The 26,037-nt window shown below is 49.3% G+C and overlaps 1 protein-coding gene across 11 annotated transcripts in view; it reads right to left on the minus strand.

The window, feature by feature from the left end:
- The window catches only part of ARHGAP22 (Rho GTPase activating protein 22), a 209,503-nt gene that overhangs the window by 86,659 nt on the left and 96,807 nt on the right, over positions 1-26,037 (minus strand). For all 11 annotated transcript variants that reach the window (XR_002524276.2, XM_021943273.2, XM_009214414.4 and 8 more), the window contains one exon: positions 24,167-24,254. Coding sequence is in view for 10 of the 11 variants with exons in the window: in XM_021943273.2 (XP_021798965.2) it covers positions 24,167-24,254 (88 nt within the window). In the remaining variant the exon portion in view is untranslated. The remainder of the gene's footprint in view (positions 1-24,166; positions 24,255-26,037) is intronic.

Raw genomic sequence — 26,037 nt, forward strand, 5'->3', positions numbered from 1 at the left:
ATCAGAAATCACCACTAAAGAACTTATTCATATAACCAAACACCACATGTTCCCCAACAATCTATTGAAATACATTTTTTTAAAAAAGGAAAATGTGTGTTGTTTTAAGTCCTTAAACTTTGGGGTAGTCTGTTATGCAGTTACAGATAGCTGAAACATAGGAAGTGATTCAAATCCTCATGGCTAGCACTATCTGGCCCTGACAATGTGCCAGGCTAAGGGCTTGACATATGCACATTCACTTAGAATTCAGAGCAATCCTATGCATTCGATGTCATCATTATTTCCACTTTCAAGAGGAGGGCACTGAAGTACAGAGAAGTGAAGTCATTTGCACAAGGTCACACAGCTATTTAGTGGCTAAGCTCAGATCGGAACCCAGCCCATCTTGCTTTCTAGCCTGTGATCTTAACAATTCTATGATAAATATTTTTTTGGGAAAAGGAACAGGACTCGGTGGTGAATAAGATGGCCTATGGGACGAAGGCACACATAACTGTAGTTGAGACTTCCAGTTAAAAAAGACTAGTCCTGTGGAGTGCTGGATTGAGACTGCAGGTCATTGTTCCTAGCTTTTCAGAATAATGTCCATCTCCTGCCAGCCCTGGCCTCTGGTAGAGGGAGCTTGTTGAAGAAGGGCATGATGAAGACACTTTGTAGACAACTTTTCACAAAACATACCTTTGATTGGCACTAGTAACTCATGGGCATTATTTTGTTTAATTTTCACAATAGCCCATAAGGGTGATATGTCATCAGATCCAATCTATAGGTAAGGATATGGACACCCGCTCAGGTTATGCAAGCTCTCAAAATCACACAACTGGTAGGTAGAGGGTAGAGCCTGTCCTACAATCTGGGCAGTCTGAATGCCACTGGTCACCTTCTTAACAACCACTCACTGCCTCCTGCCTCTTGGAGGTAAGGGTCTCATCTGGGCCTGCCTCCCTGCCCCCATCCCCTTCTCCCATCATATTTCTGATCTGTATTAAGAGTTTGGCGGAAATTCAGTGTGCACACACACTGTATGTCCACATACCACAGACCCACGGACATTGGAATTGGAAGGTTCTCTTTTAACACAACCTCCTCATTTTTCACAAGCAATTTCTTAAGGGCCTACTTTGTGCCAGGCACTGTAAGGTGAGTTAGTGACAAGTTGGGGCTGTCCTTAGTTAACTCCAGTTTTTGCTCTGAAACAAATAGATCTACAGAAATGATAAGCAGAAATGAGGCTTCTTACACCCTACCTCTCAAAATGTTTTATGCACTTTTAGCACAGTGCATGGAAGTCAACTGCTTTGCCTTTAGATATCTAGCTCAATCTCTGGTCAGACATATTAACAAGAACCCCTGTCCCTGTACTGACGCTCATCAACAGCATTGCGGTTGCTATTCATTTTGCAGACTCATTGCTCTGTTTTTTGTGTGTGTGTTTGTTTGTTTTGTTTTTAACTAAGTATATGATTATGGGGAAGGTGGGTATTATTCTTTTTCTATTTGAAGCAAGTCCCATACATCTTTGTGCTAGAAAAAGCTCTAGATCCCATAAGGACTTGTATTCTTTTTTCTTTCTTTTAATGAGACTTGTCTCATTTCTCTTTTTCCTTTGGCTTCCAGGAAGCTCAAGAAAAATTTAAAGCCTGGCTTTGGCAAATATGTGGGTCCTAACAGTCTTCATATTTTTGTTGTGGTTCATGATTTTGCATTGCTTTTTTTTTGTTTTTTTTTTTTGAGACGGAGTCTCACTCTGTTGCCCAGGCTGGAGTGCAGTGGCCAGATCTCGGCTCACTGCAAGCTCCACCTCCCGGGTTTCATTCTCCTGCCTCAGCCTCCTGAGTAGCTGGGACTACAGGTGCCCACCACCTTGCCCGGCTATTTTTTTTGTATTTTTTAGTAGAGATGGGATTTCACCGTGTTAGCCAGGATGGTCTCGATCTGCTGACCTCGTGATCCACCCGTCTCGGCCTCCCAAAGTGCTGGGATTACAGGCTTGAGCCACCACGCCCGGCCTGTGTTGCTATTTTTATTTGCATTTTCTCAGGCTCTCAATTATTTTGAACTATTGTGTAATCACTGTTTTATTCTAAGTCTTCTCAATAGAGGCCATTTCAAATCCTTTGTGGAATAACAAAGGAGTAAACCAGAAGTCAGTAAACTGTCTCTAAGGGGAAGATAGTAAACATATTTAAGCTTTGAGGACCATACAGTCTCTGTAGCAACAGAGAACTCAACTACTCAACTCTGCCATTGTGGTGTGAAATCAACCACTGACAATATGTAAATGAATGGGTGTGGCTGTGTTCCAATAAAACTTTGTGTACAATAGCAGGTGGCAATCCAGGTTTGGCCTGTGGACTGTACTTTACAGTATTTTAAAAGAATTTTAGAGCATCTGGGAAGTAATTTCCTCTTAAGTCGAGAAGTACTTAGCTTAGAAAAAAAAGTGAATGGATGGGAATTCTCTCCAAGATGTCTAGTCTCCACTTCTGGGTGACAGATTGTGGAAAAGCAGCTGTGAAAGCTGTCTAGGCAGTTTGGCTCAGGAGAGGAGCCGGCCGTGCCCAGGAGAGGTCAGTCCCTGACAGAGCAAGCTGTGAGGTCTGCCAGCGAGAGTGCATTCTCTGGCACACTGGCAGTGCCCACTCCTTGACAGGGGGTGGGAGGGGGCAATAGGGGCAGAGCTCTAGAAGTGCCCGGCCAGCCAGGTTCCCCAGCTCAGGCAAATGGGCCTTCAGCTACTGTGGACGCTGTTCATGGAAGGAATGTGTCTGCAGCTCCAAATTCCCACAGAGAAAGACAAGGGGAATCGTTGGGGAGAAATTCCTGGGCCACATTTTTCTTGCTGTTCATGTGGCCTGAAGCCATTGAACTTGGCCAGCCTGCCCAGGGAGGGATTTACAAAGCCCATTGTCCTTTCCCTGAAGCCTCACCCCCACCCTGCCCCCACCTGCTTTTTCCGACTTTCTTTCCTCCCCCATTCCCAGGAGAAATGCAGCATGGGAAAGAGCAGGAGGCCATGGGGCCAAGAGGGCTCTCTCTCCTTGCCATGTGGACAAACACAGCAGCAGCTCCCAAAGGGGACAGGTACTTCCCAGTGGCTGTGATGACATCAGACCCTACCATGCACTCAGGATGGGAGGCAGTCTCAGTTGCCTGAGCAAGAGTCATTTAGTGGCATACATGCCACTTACTGTATGCCAAGCACTGTTCTGAACATTCTGCATAAATTAACTCATTTATCTGTGCAAGAACCCTATGACAATCTCCATTTTACAGAAGGGGAAACTGAGGCTTGAAGTGGTTAAGTGATTTATGTGGGTTCCAACTAGTAAGTGGAAAAGTCAGAATTAGAACTGAGGTGTCCGCCTCCAGGGTGATCCTTACTTTCTTACTTCTCGCTTTTGCTATGTGTGACCCATCAGCTTAGCATTCTATTTACAGATATCACCTTAATGGTCTGCAGTTATAGGAAAAATTCATTTTACAAAGCATTTGCAGTCAGTCCTGCACATCTTTTAAGGCTCCCAGAACCCCCATGCTATAGAACATGAGACCCTGTATATGAACTAGGCCCATCTGGTGTCTGGTCCACTCAGCTGGGGGCATAGTACTGTGCACACTCGGAGTTAACTAGTGCTCCTTGCACTGTTGCTGCTGCGGCTGCTGCTGGTGCTGTAAGGAGGGACCTCAGTTACCTGGAATGTGTCAGATCCTGGGTTTGTGTTTTCACTGCATCATAAGTCATTGACAAAACAACCCTGAGACTGATGTTGATAACCTCCTTTTACAGATAAGGAAACTAGGCACATCAATCAGGTAATTCATGCTTGCTGCTCTAACAATTCCCAAATCTCAGCAGCTTAATCCCTTAAAGACTCTTCTTGTTTAGGTCACTGGCTCCTGCAGGTCAGCATGAAAAGGGAAGAGGGAGTGGGCTGCTCCATGTGGTCACTCAGGGACCCAGGCTCCTTCTAGGACCTCAGTGTCCTCCTCTGAATCCTCTGCTGTGAGATGCAGGGAGAGGGGGCAGGGAATTTATCAGGGGATTTTAGGAGCTGGTGCTGACAGCAGCTACAGAAGCCTCTGAGGTCACTTGCCACTCCTACCCATGTTTCCTTGACCAGGGTTTAGTCATGTGACCCTGTCTTACTGCAGGGAGGATGGGAAGTGGAGTCAATCTTCGCGGCTGCAAGAGGAGCAGAGGCTTTGGCTGCCACATGGATCCAGAGGGGTGAGGTGCTATAAGGGACAGTCAGGACTTTTGGCACCCAAGCTGGTGCTTTGCCACCACACTGCCTTGACTGAAACTGACTCCAAAGCTGTCTGAATTGAATTCCAACTTCTACCATCTTGAAAGACTCTCACTTCATGTGGACAACGAAAGGTGTGGAAGGCGCTGAGGGTTGTCAGTATTGGCTGTGACACGAAAAAAAGAGAATGGCACATTGCAAGTGCCCGACACCCTTCCTTTTCTCAGTGAAGAAAGCTGTGGCCAGGGGTGCTCATAGGTGGAGGGGAGGGAATTGGGAGAGTTTCTGCCCTGAGGAAAGGGGGGCATGGGCGCTTGCTGCTGCCACCTAGCTGTGGAAGGAGAAAGGCGCAGGATGGGGCCCGGCAGAGGCTGGCCTGGGTCCCGTCCAAAGCGTAGATAGATGTTGGGGTGGGGAAGGTCCCTTGTTCCTCGGGGTTTTGCTGCAGAAACTGCAACTCTTTGAGGGTGTTCTGCCTTCTAAGAACACCTCCGCACTCTGCTCAATCTGGTGGTGAGGTCTTTGCCAGACGAGGGCACTGGGCTGCCCCAGGGTGGTGGGCACAGAGCCGGTATCTTCCAAGCTGGCCTTGGTGTTGCCAGTGAGATGACAGCTGTATAGAAATAGGGGGTTGAGCCTGTGGAGCTGTCCCCAGGGGAAGGAAAGGGCTGCCAAGTCTCTGCAGGGTCAGGCAGGGGACCTTCATGCTAGAGGACAAAGTTTGCAAGCTCTAGTGCCCTCGCCACTATTTTCCAGGGTGAGTTGGCCTCAGATGGCCAGGTCAGACCCAGCTCTACTGTTGCATAGCTCCAGAAGACCACTGTCCTCCCACCTGCTAGTTACTCAGTACCAGGTTAACTCACTTAACCTCCAGTGCCTCTGTTTCCCCACTTCCTACAGCCAGGCCTCAATCCACCCAACAGACCTCCTGTAAACCAAATCTCAAAAAACATTTTTCAGACTGTGGACACCAGTTCATTAGAGGGGTCATGAAATCAATTCTGTGGGCTTTGTCTGGAATTTTTACGAAAGAGATAGACTCACATAGGACAGAACATTCCAGAAGACGCAGAATATAGGAATAGCAGTGTTTGCTGAAGCCTCAGCTTCCGTTGCCCTGGGCTCCCAGGGGGCAATGTAATGTCTATTTCTTATCAAAAAAAAAGTGTGAAAACACTGTGTTGGTGTATTTGTCTCATTCCTTTCAGAAAACCTGGGCTCTTTGTGCAAATTAGTCCACAAATTTCTTTTCCTCCCCCAGCTCTCTCAACCAATCACCCCTCTTCTACAGGCCAAAGAAGGGCACCATCCTTGCCAGGCCACTCAATAAAAAATAAAACCCATCACCAAGGGCTGCAAAGATTTCGCTGATACAGGAATCCCAGGAGGCCAGCTGCTTTCTAGCCTTGCATTTGCATATCTAAGAGGGCCACTTAAGTGACCCTTCACAGGACAAAGAAGGTTAGCCTCTCTTAATTTTTAAAAAATGAAAGGGAAGAAATCCTTCTGGTTTTCACATTCCTTCAGGGCAGCCTTTGCGGGGTGACTGGTCTTGCAACTCTGCTCTGTTGCGTCAGCCAGAGGGTCCTCTGCTTCTCCAGCATTATTCCTGCGACCAGTATTCGTGGAGCCCTGCTCTGTGCCAGACATGGAAGACTGTGGACCAGAGCCTCTACCTAGAGCCCTCTCCTCATCCTCCGGCTGTGTACATGTAATGAGGACAGGTGGCTCACATCCCTATCCAGCCTCGCTAGGGATGTGTTGGTCCTGTCCCCACATGCTCCAGCTCTGCCCCCAAGTCCATCAGAGGAGGCCTGGTTCTCCAGGATGCTGGAATTCTCAGTCTTTCCTGTGCTGACTTGACGGGAGGTTCTCATGTTTATTGAGCATCTGCTGTGTACCAGGCACTGCTGTATTCCAAAATCTCTGCCAAGGGCCTGCAAAGGTCATTACTGTCACCATCCAGTGAGACTCAGGGAGATGAGGTGACTTTCCAAGGTGGCACACATGGGGGGTGGGGAAGCAGCAGGTCCCCTTCTGGGTCTCTTGGATGCCTGCAGCTCTGTTCTTCCCACCTGACCATAGGCCTCTGGGAGCAGCACAGGAAGTCCCAGGGGCTGTGCCTCGGGCCAAGCAAACGATACAGCATGGCTGGAGCAGCATGCTGCATGGATGGAGGTGCTAGGCAGAGAGAGGGTGCAGGAAGATGGGGGACCCGCCAGGAGTGGACAGCAGGAACAGGAGCTTGGTCTTCTGGCCCCTGAGAGTGTGGACTGGATTCCAAGGTTAGTGAGCATGGGCCCTGCTGCGGAGGGCCAGTGGCCCTGGCAGTGTCACTCCCAATGCCACAATGGTATACGTTTTCCGTAGGGATGCCATAACTAACTCCCACAAACTGAGTGGCTTAAAACAACAGAAATTTCTTTGGTTAGAGTTCTGGGGGCCAGAAGTCCAGGATCGCGGTGGAGCTCTAAAGGCTCGAGGGAGTAATCCTTCCTTGCCTCTTCCAGCTACTGGTGACTTCCAGGTTCCTTAGCAACCCTTGGCTTGTAGACACATCCCCCAACTTCTGCTTCTGTCTTCACATGACCTTCTTCCTTCTGTGTCTTTGTGCATCCTGTCTGTCCTCTCCTCTGCTTATAAGGACACCAACCATCAGATATGGGGCCACCCTAATTCAGGATTACCTCCTCTTAGTTCATTTCATCCACAAATACCCTATTTCCAAATAAGATCACATTCTGAGGTTACCAGCAGGCATGAATTCTGGGGGACACTATTCAACTCGAGGCAACAACTTCCCTTCTTTCCCAGCCTTGGCCTTCCAAACTCTGTCCCCTCAGTCTCAAGTCAACACTGTGTTCTTGGAACCCACAAAGGCAACTGACTTGCAAAAGACTCTCCAGACCTGGTGTTTTTCAGTAATTGTAATTCCAGTTTTTGGGATTCTGGTATTCCAGAATAATGTGCTTTTGAGAAATGCTGAACTATTAGTATTTTTGTGATATGTTTTTTAAAAAATTAGAACTATTTACACCTGGGAATACACTACAGTAGGCGTTTGGATCCAGTAAAGGAAAGCTTGTTTAAAAAGCAGTTTTCCAATCTTCTACAACCCAGGAGGAGGGGAACTACGCTGCCTCCATCATGACACAAATCTTTATTCTGCTTCAGAGACTTTCTAGCCTGGAATTTGCCCCAGGTGACCACTGGCATCTCCACCTACCCACATGAACACTGGAGAGGATGACCACAAACCAGGAACGCTTTCTCTGAAATGAAACTAAAGCTCATGATCAAATAAAAAAATGTAGTTCCTGCCAACAAAAAAAGAAGGGAGTTTAAAATAAAAGATATCTTCTAAAGTGTGGAAGAAAAAATGGAATTACTTGAAGATGAAAAACTCAAAGGATAATACTGGAAATTAGTTTGAAATTTAGCTTGGAACATCTCACCATTGCCTTGACCAGCCTAGAGTAAAAGAAAAGGTTTCAGTGGCTGGAAAAAATGGGCACAAAAATGTGCTCATGATTCATATAACATCAAATAGTAGATTTTCATTCCAAATATTATCAGTAGTTCCTTTACCCTATAGGGTTTAGTTCATTACTTTTGAATAGTATTTTATTCATGTCATCTGCTAACAATTAGTATGAGAAGGGTAACATTTTTAACATATTTCATAGATTTTTGTTTTCACTTAATGCTTCTAATATTTACTTTTTATTTGAAATGTCTAATATTTTAGCTGGATTTTAAAATGTTAGGTATTCTGAACACCTTTTCATAGAAAATATTGATAATCAGTGTTGGTGTTTTAGCAATGCAGGGAATAAATACTTGTATTCCTTCGTGTTGTTTTGCTCTGGTACTGCAATTGTAATGCTGTACTAATCAGCTATTGGTAAAGAGCTGTAAAATAATTTAAATACATTGACTTATAATAAAATGTTTTATTTAAATTAATTTAGAGCCCTTACCAATAACTAACAATGTGCCAAGCAACACGTTTAACATCCTATATGGAGCTACTTTTGTCACAGCCATTTTTCAGATGAGGAACCTGAAGTTTACAGGGTTCTGTGATTTGCCCTGGGCCTCAGATCTGGGAAGAGGCTGAGCCGTGATTGAAAATCAGACAGTATGACTGAGCACCTCGCCCTTAACCATGACCCCACAGTACAAATAATAAAGGGTGTCAAACAAGTCAGCCAATACATAATAACCATCATTTTCTAGCCATCTTTGCATTTGAGTTTATTATGTGTACTAGTACACACAGACTCTAACCCCACAGAGATCAGGCAGGTAAGATAAACTGAAAAAGCAGCTTTTGCTCTTGTTGCTCAGGTTGGAGTGCAATGGCACAATCTCGGCTCACTGCAACCTCTGCCTCCCGGGTTCAAATGATTCTCCTGCCTCAGCCTCTCAAGTAGCTGGGATTACAGGCATGCACCACTGTGCCCAGCTAATTTTGTATTTTTAGTAGAGGCAGGGTTTCTCCATGTTGTTCAGGCTGGTCTCGAACTCCTGACCTAGGTGATCTGCCCGCCTTGGCCTCCCAAAGTCCTGGGATTACAGGCGTGAGCCACCGCACCCAGTCAGCTCCTGTCAATTCTTTATATGGTGAAAGTAGGCCCAAATTTACCTTATAGAAATCTATATATTTTTAGTGGGTAAAATCCTGTGCATTGAAAAATATTGCATGAGCCAAACAAAATATGTCTATGAGCCAGAATCAGCCCATGGGTAGTCAGCCCTGGTTTGCAGCTCAGCTTTCAGCCTGAGAACTAGACCCCATTTCTTGTTATTGTTGCCTCTCCCAACCATGACTTTCAGCATTCTTTCTGCTTTTGGATGATTGCTCCTTCATTGGTTTAATTTATCAAGCACCTTTAAAGAACCATGCACCTTAAAAGCAGCACTTTGGAGCAAAACAACATCAAGGCTACCCAACCCTGGACTAGGAGTTCTTGAGGGAGGGGATCACATCTCAGGAGCTCCCAGTCCAGAGCTGGGTAGGCTTGATGTTGTTTTGCTTGAAAGTGCTGCTTCTCCAATCTTAAGATGCACACAGAGCACCCAGCACATACTGCAAGAACAGACTCTGTTTGAGGTGGCGTGGGTGAGGCCCTAGGGTCTGTATTTCCAACAAGCTCCCAGGTGATGCTAATGCAGCTGGCCCATGGACCACACACTGCATAGGAAGGACCTACTCTGAGGAGCAACCTGTGTCTCACAGGGTTCCTGAGCTGATGGTTGGAGGAGCCTCTGTACTTGGGCTTGGTTTCTCAGAGGTGACCTGGGTCATTCAACCCCCACCTACTAATCCCCTGCCACATTCCTCCCCACATCCTAATTTATCTAGGGATTTAGTCTAGCTGAGATCACTCGTAAAGAATTTTATCTACATCTTTGTTCTGCGCTGGCACCAAGCATACTTCCTCCTGCGCATCACCCCTTCCTGTCCGGTGAGCTATCACCATCTGAGGGATTTCTGTGCACATCCTTCTGTGTCTCAGTGTCACAGAACCATGGTGCCCAGCACCAGCCTGATCTTCTGTGAGCCTCCTGCTAAGAGTGTGACCCTGCTGAGAGTCAGCCTGGAGTCTAGAACCATGCAGCTAGCCCACTGCAGGGCAGGATGCACCCCTAAAGGTCATGGAAGTGTCCCCCTGTGTAGAACAGCCTGTAGGGTCAGGCAGGCAAGCAGAGTGTCACACTGAAGAAGAGAGGCTGGGCCAGTGCACTGGAGTATAGACCATGTTATGCACCCAGAAAGCCAGGCTGGTCCAGGAGGGCTGTCCTATTGGTGAGACACTAAAGGCGCCTTCCGGTTGGCATCATTCAAGAGATGTGGCTGCAGTTTAATCACCTAATTGAGACCCCGGCCTTGATCTGCAAGGATGAAGGTGCAGGCCACCCTCCAAGGGTGACACTCCCTATTGCGCTTCATGGGGGAAGTTCGGTTAAAGGCTCCTTTGCCGTATTGGATCTGGAAGAGCCACCTGTGCAGTGTGTGCTGGAGCCTTGCTATCAGCAGGTTGGACAGAAGGCTGTAGGGCAGGGGCCGGGTGCTGGAGGGAAGAGCACAGCACAAGAATGTGGTGGGAGCTGTGCATGCCTAGCCCTTGGAGAGGCCACTTTCCCTCTCTGGATGTCAAGTTTATGAATGAGATGAGGACCATGATAAGATGTCCGCCGAACTCAGGACTTGAGCTCTGAGGGCCAGTGCATTTGCAGGAAGAGACCAGCAAGGAATGTTCGAAGGTTGCACCCGCAGGATGGAGCCCAGCAGGACGGAACAGAGGGCCATGTCCTGCATTTAAATTCGGAAGCTCATGGTCAGGGCCAGTTTCATGGCCTTCAACTAGGGCGTGTGCTCAGTGACAACCCTGCCTCTTGAAGGGCCCTGCATTTAGAATTGAATGCTCTGCGGTTGCTGTCTTGAAATTCTTAATCATTCTATCTTTAAATCCGTGTTTTTTAAGTGACGTCGAATGGGCCAGTGGAGCGTATGCCGAGGGCTGGGGCCCTTCTGCGGTCCTGTCTCCTGCTGCCTCTGCCTCCTGTGAGTGGGTTTTCCTGGCTCCCTCCAGCCTCCTGGTTCCCAAGCCACTGCCCCATCTCTCCTGGCCCTGCCCAGCGGCTGTTGTTGTCTTCCCCTTATGCCCGGCGGAGGCCCGAGCACAGGCATGAGGAGGCCTGGGGTTGGGGGCTGGCACCCCAGAGAGTTTTGGGGTGGAGTACGCTTAGGGTTGGCAGTGCCAGTGCCACAGGGTGGGTGTCTTTGTGGGAATGAGTCTGTCGCCCAGCCCCAATCCAGGTGCCTAGTGCCTGGCAGAGTGGAGGCTGAACACCCTTTGGGGTGGCCGGTCCACTGCAGGCTAGGGGTAGCAGGCTGTGGGAAGAGGAGCTGCCTGGCTGGACTTCCTTGCCCAGGATGGTGTCTGCATGTAGAAAGGAAGGCTCCAGAGGAGAGCTGGGGAGGCTGAGCCCAGGAGTCATCTCCCTATTGGTGCCCATTTTCAGTACACCCTCAGCAGAGCACCCCGATCCCAGTGACTGGTGGGAGAGGTACCTGGCTGCTGGTGGGCATGTGTGGAGCCACTTGGGGGCCCCTGGGTGTCTGTGAGGGTCTGTTCTCACTCCTCGAGTATCCATGTGCCGAAGGGGACACACCAGCTAAATATCAACTAAAAAACCTGGTGCAGGGGCTACCCCTAGGCCCACATAGGGATGTGCAGCCCTTCACATCCATTTGTGTGGCCATTCAGCCCTGCAGAGTCCTCCTTCCATCATAGTGGAGGAGCTCAGAGTTGCAGGGAAGCAGGGTGGCCTCCAGGCTCTTCACTGCCTTGGGGACAGTCCTCCTGAGCACAGTGCCCAGAATCAAACACAGTCCAGGGGCATCTCTCTGCATCCCAGACTCACACCACCCTGAGTGCAGCCTCAGGGCCCCCGCCTCTGGGGTGGCTCACCCACTCTGCTCAGGACCAGTTAGAGAATTTTTGGGGACTCAAGGCAAAAATTAAAATGCCCTGTATTATAAAAGGAAAAAAAGTACCATTAAAGGGATTAAATATAAAGTTTTTTCATTTTTTTCTGCTGTCTCTTGACCTGTCAGTAAGTAGCTCTCAGACCAGCAGCACCAGTATTGTCCAGAGTTCATTAGAAATGTAGATTCTTTGACCCACCACAGGCCTCTGGAGCCAGGGAAGGGCCAGCAGCCTGGGGGATTCTGACATGCCAGGAAATTTGAGAAGCACAGCTGTAAAGCGATAATTATTAAGTTTTTTGTTTGTTTTAAAGCAACACAACTAAAATATTAAAATCTCATTGGAAGCGTGTTTGTCTATGACAGATAAAAGAAGAACTGGGGGGAAAAAAAAAGAGAGAGGCTGGGCGCAGTGGCTCACGCCGGTAATCCCAGCACTTTTGGGAGGCCGCGGTGGGCTGATTGCCTGAGGTCAGGAGTTTGAGACCAGTCTGGCCAACATGGTGAAAACCCATCTCTACTAAAAATACAAAGAAATTAGCCAGATGTGGTGGTGTGCACCTGTAATCCCAGCTACTTGGGAGGCTTAGGCAGGGGAATTGCTTGAACCAGGGAGGTGGAGGTTACAGTGAGCCAAGATCGTGCCACTGCACTCCAGCCTGGGCAACAGACCGAGACTCTGTCTAAAAAAAAAAAAGAAAGAGAAAGGACCGTGTGGCGCCAGGGGAGAAACCGTCTGCACTTTTGCGTATTGTACTTCACATGATAGTCACAGCCGTCTTGCCAAGTAGGCAGTTTCCCTTCTATGATCAGATGATGAAAATGAAGCTCATGGGATTTAAGTTATTGGTCCAGGTTATTTTAATGAGTGAGTGGCAGAGCTCAAATGTGAATCTGGCTCTGTCTTACTCCAAGACCGAGGCTCCTACACCCTCCCCATCCCTGCTGTTCTTTCTTTGTTCATCCTTCCTTCTTTCTCTTTCTCCCTTCTCTTCTTTCATTTTTGCCTGTAGAGCGCCTGTTCTATGCTGGTATTCTCCTCTAGGCCTGTGCTGTCCAATATGCTGCCACCACACATGTGGGTCCTGAGCACTTGAATGAAGCAGGTGTGCCTGAGCAACGGAATTGTCAATTTAATTTAATTTACATTAGTTTAAAAACTGACATTCAGTTCCATTGCTGAAAAACCTTTAAGTATGTTTGGAATAACTTGGGTATGTGACTCGACTACTTTTCAATCATACATTTTATGAAATCTAAATGACGATCAAAGATGGCTATAGTTAATTAATATATTACATCATTTCAAATAGCTAGAAGGAGGACAGTGAATGCTCCCAACACAAAGAAATGGTAAATGCTTGAGATGGTGGATATGCTAATCACCCTAATCTGATCACTGTACAATATATCTATCAAAACATCACTATGTACCCCATGAATATGTGCAATTATTATGTGTCCATTTAAAAAATTAAAATAAATAAATATAGATCAAGTACTTTCGGTGAAAATTTAGTATCTGCATGGAAATGTGCTTTAAGTGTAAATACCAATTTAGACTTGGAAGCAAAAAAGAATGTGGAATATTTCACTAATGTTTATTTTGATTACATATTGAAATGATAGTATTTGGAGCCAGTAGTTTAAATAAAATACATTATTAAGAATAATTTCACTAGTTTTCTTTCCTTTTAGTTTTAAAAAAATTTAAATTTTTAGTCTTTGTGAGTATGTAGTAGGTGTATATATTTATGTAGATGTTTTTACATGTGTACTCACTAGAAAATTTACAACTGCAAACATGGCTTGCATTACATTTCTATAGAAGAGCGCTGCTCTAGGACACGATTTTGGCCAAAGAAATGATCCTGCTCAAGGGGCCTCTTTCCAGGGAGCCTGCAAGAGTTTCCCACACCTGGTCCTGTGCTAAGTTAAGAGAAGTGAGGCTAAGACAGGAAAACTCCACTGCAAGGCCAGAAAGTGTAAGAGCCACTCCCACCTCAGGGGTGGGGATCACTCACAAACTTCTCATCTAATTTCATTTCTGTCATTACCCATCATCTGGCGCTCTGCAGACAACCTCAGCAGGGGCTGTGCGAGGTCAGGCCAAGACTCAGGCTGGCTGGTACCAGGTGCCGAGACAGGCCGGTATCAGCATCCTCCCCAGTCAGGCGGCGGCTAATGTGATCAGGGATGCTCTGGGCATGTCAGACGCACGGTATCAGTCTCCTCTGTGGAGTAATCTGTGCACACTGGCTCCCCTTCAAGGTCAGGCTTTCCTTCAGAACAGCAGGCTATCTGCTCCAAGGGCAGGCTGGATAAGGCCAGGCAGCGACAAGCTCCATGCCTGAGGGCGACTTCAATGACCTTGTGTAGCCATAAGAAAGGCAGGAACTGGCTCCCTCTGGGCAAACTTGGCTATAGAATGCCCGCTGGTGCCATTCTACTAGGTCAAGCAGACACCTCAGAGGTCACTGGGCCAGCCCTCTCATCTTACACCCGGGGAAACTGAGATTCAGAGAAGAGAAGAAACCTAACCTGGTTGCCCTTGAGAGCTAGGGTCTGAGTTGAGTCTGGAAGCCACTTAAACAGGCCCCAAGGCAGAGATGTTGTTAGTGATCAGGACTCCCTGGCTTGATCCTGGAGAACTTGGCACATTCACTTGTAAATGCACTCGGGGCTCTGCTTTAAGCAGCCTGGCTTCTGCGCTGCCTCCCACAGGGGTCCCTGTTACTCCTGTGGCAGTGTGGCCTTTTCTGTCAACACTGCCAGAGTGGGGGTGGGCATAGAATAGACATTGGTGGAGATGAGCATCAGACATTACAGTCCCTTGTAAGCCCCTCAGTCACTCTACCCTGAGTGATCTTTCTAACACATAGTTTTGGTTTTATTTTTAAGGATTCAAATATACTTTACTTCTTTATAATGCCATATTTTAATGGGTACATGGAGCTTTTACTTGACATCAGTTATGATTTGGGTTATAAACAATTCAGTATGACACCAACTGGGATGATTACTGATCTCTCCATTCCGTTAGGGGTGACCCTGGCAACAGGGCACAGATTCCATCCTATTCCAATTTGTGTTGCAACATAGGTCCATCCGGGCAGTAGAGAAAGAGGCTCCCCTAGCTAACATGGCATTACCATATCTGTCATGAAAATCATGTGTACATTTCTGGCTGCTCTACCTTTCCATTGTTTGCTGAATACTTTGAACTCGGAGGTTACTTACTGTGCTGTTGGCCAAGGGAAATCATGAAGCTGAAGATGAAAGTGTAGCAATGCAGCTGCTGCTTTGGTGCAAATTCGCTTCAGGTACCTTGCAAATATCTCTGAAAAGGCCCAGTTTGGGTTTTAGCCATCCCTCCTGTCAGTTGAACATGGTCAGTGACTAAAGTTCAAGCCTCTTTGTCCAGCATCCAAGGCCCTTCGTGACCTGGTCCTGTTCAACTTTCTACCCGCATCATCTGCTCCCTGAGCCTCCTGTACTGAAGAGCTCTCCAGCCTCTGTGTCTTGCATACTCCAGCCCTGACTCTGGGAAGGCCCCTCTCCTCTCTGCCCATCTGGATAATGTTTGCTTTTGTGTCAAGCCTCAGCTTGAGTGAAACTATCCCCAACTACTCTCTGGGGAAAACAAGTCCTACCGGCTGCTCTGGGCTCTCAGTCAGGGACACCTCTATCAGAGCACTCATCACACGGCATTGTGATGAGATTGGGTTGCTGTTATTAATCATAACGATTAATGATCAGAGAGCATGCAGGGAGAGGGGAGCTTATCTAGACCAGATACTCACCATGAGCCAGGATCTGGGTTCTCACTGAATCCTCACCACAACCCAAGGTGCTTGCAATATTCCCACCCCACTGAGGCACAGAGCCCTCTGTGACTTGTCAAAACCTACTCAGTCCCTGAGTGGCATGGCTATGCTTCCATCCAGCTCTCCCTGACTCTGGCTTGGAGAAATGGGTGGTCTGGAACAGCACTGATTAGACACTGTGAGGTCCTTGGTGTCTGTTGAGAGTGCATGGAAAATGGGCACAAACAGGAAGATGGCTCCCGGACTCGCCTCCCCAGCTCTTCCTCGGAAGCTTCCTTTCTACATGCAGACACCAGCTTGCCCAGGCAACATCTGCATCCATGTGTGGTGCGTCTGGGGACAATCAACCCCATGACTCTGATTCCCATAGGACACAATGCTAGCTTTGCTACTACCGTGGTCTCTGAAGACTGGTTGGAGCTGAAAACCCAAGACCTCAGAGCCATCCCTGTCCAGGCCTCCTGTTGCCTGCAGGATGCCCATCCTGTGTTTGGGGAGCTGGGGAGAGGTCCCAAGGAGCCCAGTGGGAGGGAAGGAGTGTGGACCTCTGTGGGAGAGCAGGGAGTTTGCCAGGCCTCTGAATGGTGCAGCTGGCGCCCGAGTCTCCTGACCCTGATCTTGAGAAATATGGGGGATCTTGAGAAATATGGGGCTCCCAGCCCAAAGCAGACAGGTGCTCCAGGATGGGGACTAGACCCAGGCCTCAGAGCAGCTGTGGTACCCTTCACATCCTTCTGCACCAGGAAACAGAGCAGTCTCCTCCTCCTCCTTTTCCTCAGATCCAGGGTGGCCATTCACATCTTCTTCAGGCTAATCCTCAGCACTGCACACTTAGGTCCTTCCCCACAAATAGGAATTGCTCCTGAGTGTGGGGGGCCATTGGCTCAGTGCAATGTTGTTGAAAAGGCACCCTGTCCTGGCCCCTTGTCTGGCACTTGGAAAGGGCAAGGCCAATGATGTTTCACTCAGTCCTGCAGAAATATACTCATGGACCATCTGGAGCAGTGAACATTTGACAGAGCCTGGCTGTTTGTCATCTACTCTCCCCTCTGGAAGGCACCCAAGATCCTTCGGAGTCTCCTTGCCCCCACTAGGTGAAGCCTTGGGAGGGCTGGTCCAGATGCCAGAGTGGACAGGCCCTCACCATCCCAGTGTAGTCAGGGGTGGTCATGTAGCCTAAGCATAGATACCGTGGTCTCTGAAGACTGCTTGGAGCTGAAAACCCAAGACTTGGGGCTTTCAGCAAGTGAGCCATGCCGAGATTGCAGAGCCAGACGAGATTCAACCTCCCCAGCACAGAGCACCACCCGCTTGCCACCCCAGCTCCTGACCCCGTGATAGCCCAGTCGCCTGTCCCGTCCACAAGTCTCACTCCCATCCCATCCCTGATTTCTGGTGAATTTCCCCTTTGCTAGAGTTAGCCAGAGCTGGCTTCTGCAAACTGCTCCCTCCAGGACTCTTAATCTCCACTCCCCCGGCCCCACCCCATTTACAGTTACTCACTAGAAGAACTCATGGCTCTAGTCTCAAGCCTGCAGCCAACCCACTTGGTTCCCTTTGATAGCACCAACCCACTTGGTTCCCTTCAATAGCATTGTGCTAATTCCAGAAGATGGATTTTAGCAACGAGTTACAAAGCTTAACAGATGACCTAATTCGTCTCACCAAACACGGCCGTCTTTTGGGGACAGGTCTTCTCTGGGATCTTAGCAAATCTTTTTGCCCAGAGTGCCAAAGCAGGTATCTCCACTCCCCACCCCTTCCTTGTGGATTTAAAGCCTGGGGCTGGATGCCAACATCAGCACAAAGCCCAGGTCTGAGAGGCCCCCAGGATCAAGTCTGCAAGGGGTAGACAGCTTTCAAAGGGCTGGGAGGGGCAGGGTTTGCCAGGCAGCTGCCCTGGCAAGAGAGAAGTACCAGGTGGGCAGGACCTGGGGGTCCTTGAGTCTCAGTCCCTTTGTGGGGCCTGGCTCTTTCATGTCTGCCCCGGGGGAGCCAGCCTCAGCATGCTGAGGAAGAGCAGGGCTCTGGGGTTAGAGCTGGCTCAAGCTGCAGTTCCACCGCTCACCGGCCCTCAGATCCCAGCAAGTTACTTAGCTTGTCAGAGTCCCAGGGGCATTGCCTGTTAGATGGGTTAGTAGATGTTAGTCCCAGGAGTGTGGTGAGGATAAACGTGGTGTGCTCAGCCTCATTCCTTAGAAGGAACTCAGTGAATGTTTAGCCCACTAGCACTCATACACACCTTGGTCTACAACGTCAGGCACTCAACAAATATGATATTTATTAGAAAGAATCATGTTAATTCTATCTCCAAGCCCTATGCTCCCAGGCTGGAAGGGAGTTTAGTCCCAGCTACTATTGAGATGGAGGGAAGGGGGCCTCTTTGCTGTGGTCAGGTTTACATGGGGTCTGGAAAAGGAGGATGGACTGTTCTCGGTCCCTCCTGGTCACCTGATGTCTTTACCTGCAGTCACTTGGGGCTAGAAGCTGGGTAGCTCCCCTGCCTTTCTTGACCATGGTGTGTCTGTCTGAGGTGGGACCCTGGTGCCTGGAGCCAGCTTTCCTAGTGGCACCATGCCTGTCACCTTCCTGGGCCATTGCTGGGGGCAGGGTGACCAGTCTAGGGGAATGCTTCCCTTCTGACTCCGTCCACAGCAATTATCTGGGGTGGGAGAGCAGGGGATTTCTCCTTTCTGCTCCAGGGACCTCACCTTCCCCCAAGGCAAGTGGTCTAGGGAGAAAAAAGGGCCAGGAGATCAAAGCACAAACCAGCATCTTACACATTATATGGTCCTCCTCCTCCTGGAATAATAATTATTAGAATTAAAATGTGGTTATAGCTTTTCCTGTTCCCAGTTAACTCAAACCTCCTCTCACTCACTTCCCCTGTGAGGCCCATCTCACTCACCCTTCCAGGACTCTAAGTACCCCACTGTCTCTACACCAGGGGCGGCCTCTCCACCTTGGACCCTGAGCCCGCTCAGCAATGTTTTTTGCAAGCCCTCCAGATGAGGCGGAGGCTCACTAAAGCTTGAGAACCACTGCCCGATGCCATTCTCCTGCCACAGAGGACAATTTTTCATTCTGGCAAAAAGCTTAACCTCCTGTTGCTTCCAATCCTTACATTAAATTCAGTTACCTATATGCTGAGTACCTTGAAACTAAGGTGTGAAGGAGACACACAGCCCCTGTGCCCACTGTGCTTGCCCATTGCTGCTTCTGCCCAGCTGCTCTCCCTGATTCTTCACCTGGCTGACCCTCACTTAACCCTCAAAGAACAGGGTCGTTGTCACTTTATCCTGGAAGTCCCATGTACTCCCTGCGTGCATTAGCGTCCCCTCCTCTGGGCTCACACAATTGCCTTTTTACCCTTCTCCTAGCCCTTCTCATCCTGTGAGTCAATGTCTGCCTTCCTGCCTGTCTCCCTGACCTTGTTAATTCTGTGAGGGGAGGGAGGTGTCTTTCTTACTCCAAGTTAACAGATCATTATGCAGAATGGCAGGACTACTGACTGTTCACCAAACCAGGCTTGCCTTCCTCCTGGAAAGAGCTGGATTCCATTTCCCAGACTCTCTTGCTCCTAGGTGTAGCCATGTGACTGCATTTTGGCCAATGGGCTGTGATGGGATGATGGGGCCACTTCCAGACCTGGACCAACACACCTCCCAGGCATGATGGCCTCCTAGCATGGAAACAACTAGGATGCTTTTGCAAGTCACAGGTTTCAGATGGTGAAACCATGAAACAGGAAGATTCTGGGAGACCAACTGCCTGCCAATCACAAGTGTTCTTTTTTGACTTTATATGAAAGACAAATACATTCTTGTGTCAAGATCCTGAGATTTGGGGGTTATTCCAGCAGTTCACTTACCCTAATACAAAAAGCTAAGCTCACTGGAGAATAAACATGAAAGTTATTTCCCCAATAACTATGCCTATCACTTCCCACCTTCCCTTTGAGTAGCTGCTGGCTTGGTGATTTTCCCAGGGTCCAGAGTGTGTGCCACTCTTAGTTATTCTAGCAGTCTCATTAAGGATGTCTCCAATCCTTAATTCTGTTCCCTCACATCTGGATCAAAGTTCTTTCGTGCTGCTCCCCCGGCACTGTGGCCCTCGGGGATTGGGGTGTGCTGGCGTAGATGGGGGTTGCTTCTCCTAGACTCTTCCCTGAACTGCACCCTGGGCACTGGGGTGGGAAGGAGGCAGAGGGGAAATGCAGACATTTCTTTGCTTGCCAGGCAAGGTTGCAGTTCCCTCCCTGGTGAATGGTGTTGTGAACTGGCACAGGGGCACCCTCCCAACCAGCTCCTCTGGCCACTGGTGATCTGTTGTGAGTTCTCTCCTCAAATCTCAGCTCACTTCCTGCAGGTGGCATCTTGCCTGTCTGCCCTGCACTAAGAGAATTCCAGAAAGTCTGATGGCCCATGTCACCCTCTTTTCTCCATCAGTGCCCAGGCCTGTGGGCCCACAGAGGCTTCACATTCTGCTCCTCTTGAGAACTGGAGCTTATGGCAGGAGGTGTGGCTGGCCCCACTCTCTGCTTGGCAGAACCCCATTTGCCATCAGTCCTCAATTAGATTTTCCTTGCCTGGTAACCATGAAAAGCAAATCTTGTGTGTAAGCAACTGTCCAAGCAAGACACAAATGCCAGTCACCCTTTCTCTCAGCCTCCCTTAAACTTTACAAGTGGTTTTACTGCATGTTCCCACAGCTTCAGGGAGGAGACCCTCACCTCTGCCCAAAGCAATTGCTCCCACCTCTCAGTACGCTTTATATACTGACCATGTCGGGGAAGCAGTGGCAGGCCACAGCCACAAGACAACGGAAGTCCCACTGGCACGAAAGCCCCCTTATGACAGTGTTTTCTCTGTGTCTTGCTCAGCGGCTGGATGTGCAGGTTCTCAGATGCTTTTGGAACCAGAGGTGTATGCTGTATCAAATTCCAAGACCTCCCAGCTCAGAGGAGAAAAATGCTAGAATCTGTAGGAAGCCCCAGATGGCCAGATGCCTGTGTTGGAGGGCAATTTTAGTGTGTGGCTTTGGAAGCCAGATGGCCTGGTCTCAAGCTCCACTCCTATCTAGCTGTGCTGGCTGAAAGGCTAGGGGTGGGCAACAGGGCCTGCACTTTCTGGCCCAGAACTGGCAGATCTCTCCACTAGATGGCACTCACAGTATAATGTTTCCTCACTTTAATTCTACTTTGAAAATATTGTCATTTTTTATACCGTTGAAGAGCACAAATAGAACTATGGCTGAAAATTTACATAGCTGATTCTACGCATGACCATCCTTGGAATTCTGCCACATTTCCAAGAGTTGCCAAGTTTTCCCTCCTCTTGGGGGTGCTGGCTGGAGAGTAAGGGACCATTGTGGTGTGACTGGTGCCACAGGCCAGCACACGCATAGCCTGGAAGTGACCCTGGGTTTGTCCTCCTTCCTCATATCCTGCCCTGATTTCCCGGCCTAGGCCCAGACCCCAGGCGGGGCTGTTAGGCTCCTTCCTGCGCCTGTTAGTTCACTGCTCTCAGAGCCTGCCACCCGGCAACCTCGGAACTGTAGGAGAAGCCCTTGTCCCCCCAGCTGCACTCGCCGCCCCTCACCCACCCAGCCTGAATTTCCTCTTGGTCTTTGCACATTTCCCCCAGGGGCTGTGCTTGGTGCACACTGGCATGGCCCACTTGGTGATACTTCCTGCTCCTGCCCCCAGGTAACTGTGCTCGGCATCGTAAGGATAAGTCCTTATTGTGCCTTGAGCTCAGGAAGAAAATGTCCCCAGACTCCTTAAGGGCAGAAATTGACCCCTGCTCATCTCAGTGCCCCGCAAGGCTGGCTCAAAGCTGAGGTCACACTACAGGTTTGCTGAGTTGGACGTGAATGGGTTTCTTGGCCTTCCTGTGACTGCATGGTGCTGTGGTTTAAGGTGGGTTCATTCAATCTTCTTCTTATTCATTTTTAGCCCCAACATGGCATACAGCTGAAGCCTCAGTCAGAAACTGCTGTAACAGGAAGCCCACCCTTCTGGGGTCAGGCTGACCTGGGAGAGTCCAGGTTCCCCTACCTCCCAGCTGTTTGGCCTCGCAAGATTCACCTTACCCCTCTGGCCTGACACCTTCATGGGCTACGAAGGACAGGGAGCTTTGCCAGCTGCAGCCAGAACCAAGCATGAGCTTCGAGTGCAGCCTCCCAGGTCCCATTTGAGCAGGTTGATAGGAAGTACCCCAAGTCTGGAGCCCCCAGTGGGAGGGGAGCAGAGGGGACCACTCTTGGGCCCCGGGCAGCACTGGCATTGTGCTCTGCTCTGCAGATAGCTGCATCGCACTCCGCAAAGGCTGACTAGACCGCTCACCGCCCACCACCCATCCTGCTCTCCCTGAGCTGCCCAGCAGCTGCACGAAGGCTGGAGGGCAGAGATGGGCAGCTCTGGGAATCTGTAGGAACCTGATGAGCAGGCAGGCTACTGTTGCTGTGCTCGAGACAAAGGAGTTTAGGAACTTTCCTTCCTGTAACAAAGTCCTTAGACGTCCCCAGCCCAGGTAGGGAAAATGCTAGAATCTGTAGGGGTCCTCAGATGGCCAGGTGCCTGTGTTAGAGGGCAAGGGAAGTGTGTAGCTAAAAGCCAGAATGTCTGGGCTCAAGCCCCAACTCCGCCACTAGCTGTGTGTCTCGCTGGGGATTCTTTCTAATCCCCATGGTCTGTTTTTGTGCAATAGGTGTGACGACATTCCCTATCTTAGAGGGATGTTGGGAGTATTGTGGGAGGCAGAATAATGGTCCTCAAAGATGTCCATCTTCTAATTTCTGGAACCTTGTGACTATGTTACCTTATATGGCAAAGAGTCTTCTCCTACCGCCTCCCATACCCCCAACACCACTGGCAAGAGTCAAATAAATTCTTGTAAATAGCTCTGACCCAGATAATGAACTTGCACACAGGTGATGTCCCTTATCTAGTCTATGGGGCACACACTCAGTGCCTTTCTGAATTGATGACTGGAGTGTGTTGACCTCTACCTTCTAGTTCTGGCCTTGACTCATTACCCCTCTCCCTGGGGCCAGGGGCTGCACCCCTCCCCTAGATGGCAGGGCCCTGCCTACCTCACTACTTGCATTTCTTCTCTATCTTAACAGCTGAGACCTTTTCTCCTGGTTCCACAGTCAACCTCTGCTTTCTACCTTATACCCCGGGATCCCTTTGTTACCACCTTCTGATGTGCAGTTTTACTACAAAGATTCTTGCATTAGATGAAAAGGAATACCCAAGTGAAACCACAGGTACTTGAATTTTGCACAGGGGCATACAGTTGGAAAGGGTGTTTCTGCACTTCAACTTCAGCCTGTGCCCCTGGGAACTCTAGTATGGATAGGACAAAGGTAGACATGCCCCTGTCCCAGGCAGGATCTGCTCATACCTGTTCCCAAAGAGCCTCTGCTCGTGCCCTGAGCCTGGGGTGCTACCTCAGTGGACAGCCAATAGATCATTTCTCAGGATGGCTGGGCTGGCTTTACTGCTTTGCGAACAGTCATAGACTTACTAGTTCACAGGGCCCCAGTGAAGCCCTAGCACTCTCAGTTCATAACCACCGCTTCCCAGGATGTCTAAATTCAGCTGACACTCTTGGTGCCCTACTCAGATCCCTCAGCACTCACTGTTCCCATCACGCTGCAGTGGTCTGCTTCCTCAAGCACCTGCAACTGTCCCTGGAGGCTGTCTCTGTCTGCAGAGTTTGGTCCATGTGAGAGGGTAGGCCGGAAATGTCTGTTACTCCCCAGAAAGCAGTTCTCAAGGACTGGGTGGTCAGAGTGGGTGGGTAGAGCCCCAGCCTCACTTCTTGGATGAGACCCCTCTGAGGCTTGTTCTGCACTGTGTCCAGAAGCCCCTGCGGGAACTGAGCCAGGGTGCCTGCAGCAGCAGTCCACTCACTAGCACGCCCTGGCTGGCTTTCCTCCCTTCTTTGATTCCCTTCCTCATGCCAGATCCTTGTCTCAGGCTCTGCTTCTGGCGGAGCCCAAGCTAAAGAAAACACTGGCTGACAGCAGAGCCGGCCCTGCCATGTACGTTGGCTTCTCTGCGAGGCACTTTTACTTAGTGTGTTAGCAACGACATTGTCAACTTGGAAGTTTAAAATATTGTTTTATAACTGCTAACGTGACAGTAGAACAGTTCTTTAGGAAAATTATTCCCCTTCCTCCTGCCACATCCCAATTCTCTGCCTTGAAATTTATAATCATCCATACTTAAATATTCTCAATCTGTGCTAGTGTTTTTCCCTGGCTTTATTTCCAGGTATTGTGTTTAGACTTTCACCCTGAGATGTTCCAATTGACTAGTTGCTTTCCTTGCATTTATCGTGAATTTAGAAATCCTCATTTCACATTACCCAAAAGCTCATTGTCCAGATAATTGATGGGACTTTCTAATTTCTTGCCCATGTGAGTATCCTGTCGATTTGGCCCACATTTCCGAGTCATGCCTGGAGACTGTGCTGTGGCTCCTGTGGGAGGAGCATCATGAAGGTCCGCCCTTCCCAGGCCAGGGGCATGGAGACACCCCCACCAGGGCAGCAGAGCTGGAAGGTGCTCAGGCCTACCTGGACTGATCTCAAAGAGGTGCTTCCCTGGGTCCTCGGGGCCAGGAGGAAGTTCGGTCACCTGTGTCCCTTGTAGAGAAATAAATCCCTAAAAAGGAGGCAAACACAAACACAGGGAGCATGAGATGATGGGGAGGGGACTGCTGTCGTCAGGGTCCCCAGAGAGGAGAGGTTAGGACCTGGGGCCTTCCAGGCCGTGGCTGGGAAGGCTGGGCCTCAGCGAGGGGCACACACCTCCTCTCTCAGGCAGAGATGAGGCCTACTCAGGGTCCTAGGTGGATTAAGGTGGACACTGTTGTCCGCATACATGCTTGGAGGAGCTGTGCCTACAGGCAGGGGGAACTCTGGAGCAGGGAGGGAGGCTGCCACCACTGGGAGTGCCTGATCCAGTGTGCCACCTGTGGCCTTTCTGGGCCAGCAGGGTTTTAGGCTGGAGAGGGGTCAGGGAGAAGCCTGGTACTGTGGCTACTGAGGCAACATGGGGGAAGGGATCAACAGATCTGTGTGCATCCAGTCCTGCCACCTCTTGGCTAGGTGAGATTTCATTTATTTACCTATGAGGTAGGAGTCAGCTACCATGCGTACCGTACCCTGCCCCAGAGAGTGCCAGGTGCCTGGGATGCATGTGTATGCATGACAAAGGGCGGCTCCACCTGCTCTCTAGTGCTGAGGTCTGGCAGCTGGGCTGAAAGATGCAGAAAAAGAGCATGGGCTGTGGGGATCGGGAGGCTGGCTTTGAGTCCCAGCCTTGCACTTCCAGGCTGTGTGATCTCAGGCAACCCGCTCAATGTCTCTGAACCTGTTTCCATGTCTGCACAATGGGACACTAAGTCACACGTCTCAGGAGGGTTGAGATGCCAGATTCCCATGTGGTAAGTCCTACTCAAGAGAATGAGGTGTTACAACCGCTGTGACTGACCCTTCCCCAACCCCCAGGTTAGGCAGGGCCTCCTTTATCCTCCTTCTGTATGTCAGTGACTGTGAGCTCTGCTGAGGTCTTTATTTCATTCTGCTTGGTTTTGCTCAACTCAGACTTGGTATGGCTTGACTACACATTTTTGGTCCTCTCAATGGGAAACCCATTTTGAATTCCATTGCTGCAACCAACTGCCTGGGTTCAAATCCTGGCTCAGCTACAGAAACATTGTTCAACCTGTCTGTGCCCCAGTTTCGTTATCTGTGAAACAGGAATAATAAAGTACTTTGTGGGGATGTTTGGAGCATCAAATGAATTAGTACTTGGAAGTTCTTAGAGCAGTGCCTGGTACACAGTTCTCACTGTGTCAGTGTTTGCTCAATAAATGCCTGCTATTATTGTATGTCAGGGCTCCACACCTAGTGGGTCACCGTATCCCTGTGTCTGCATTTACCCAGGTGAGGGGCAAAGTCACCTGCTGCATCCAGGTCGCCTCCTGCCCCAATCCCCATGTGAACTCACAGAGTACACCCCCCCAGTATTTTCCAGGCAAATCCTGGCTTTCACAGGGTGATGGGAGCCTCCCACCTGCTGCTAGGATCTTGTGCCGCAAGGACACATGGAAATGCCTCTTCTCATTTAAGCAATGTTAATGCGGAAAGGCAGAACGTCATCCTTACCCGCAGATGCTTGCTTTAGAGGGATTACAGCAATAAACCAGAGAACCAGCTGGTAATCTTTGTAACTGAATTAACGGTTACTTTCTTGCTAGAGAACTTGGAGCTACTGGAAATAAATTAGGATCTCAGCCCCAGGATGGAGAAATGTGCTCGTTAAAGGGCATGGGTGAGATCCATCACTAGCTAATGGGATGCTTCTCGGGCGTTTGCTGTTTCAGTAACAGAGTCCCTGTGTCATTCTGGATACTTTGCTGTTTTTTTTCTGTGTCCTAAAA

Source organism: Papio anubis, chromosome 11 (genome assembly GCF_008728515.1).
Source record: "Papio anubis isolate 15944 chromosome 11, Panubis1.0, whole genome shotgun sequence".
NCBI lineage: Eukaryota > Metazoa > Chordata > Mammalia > Primates > Cercopithecidae > Papio > Papio anubis.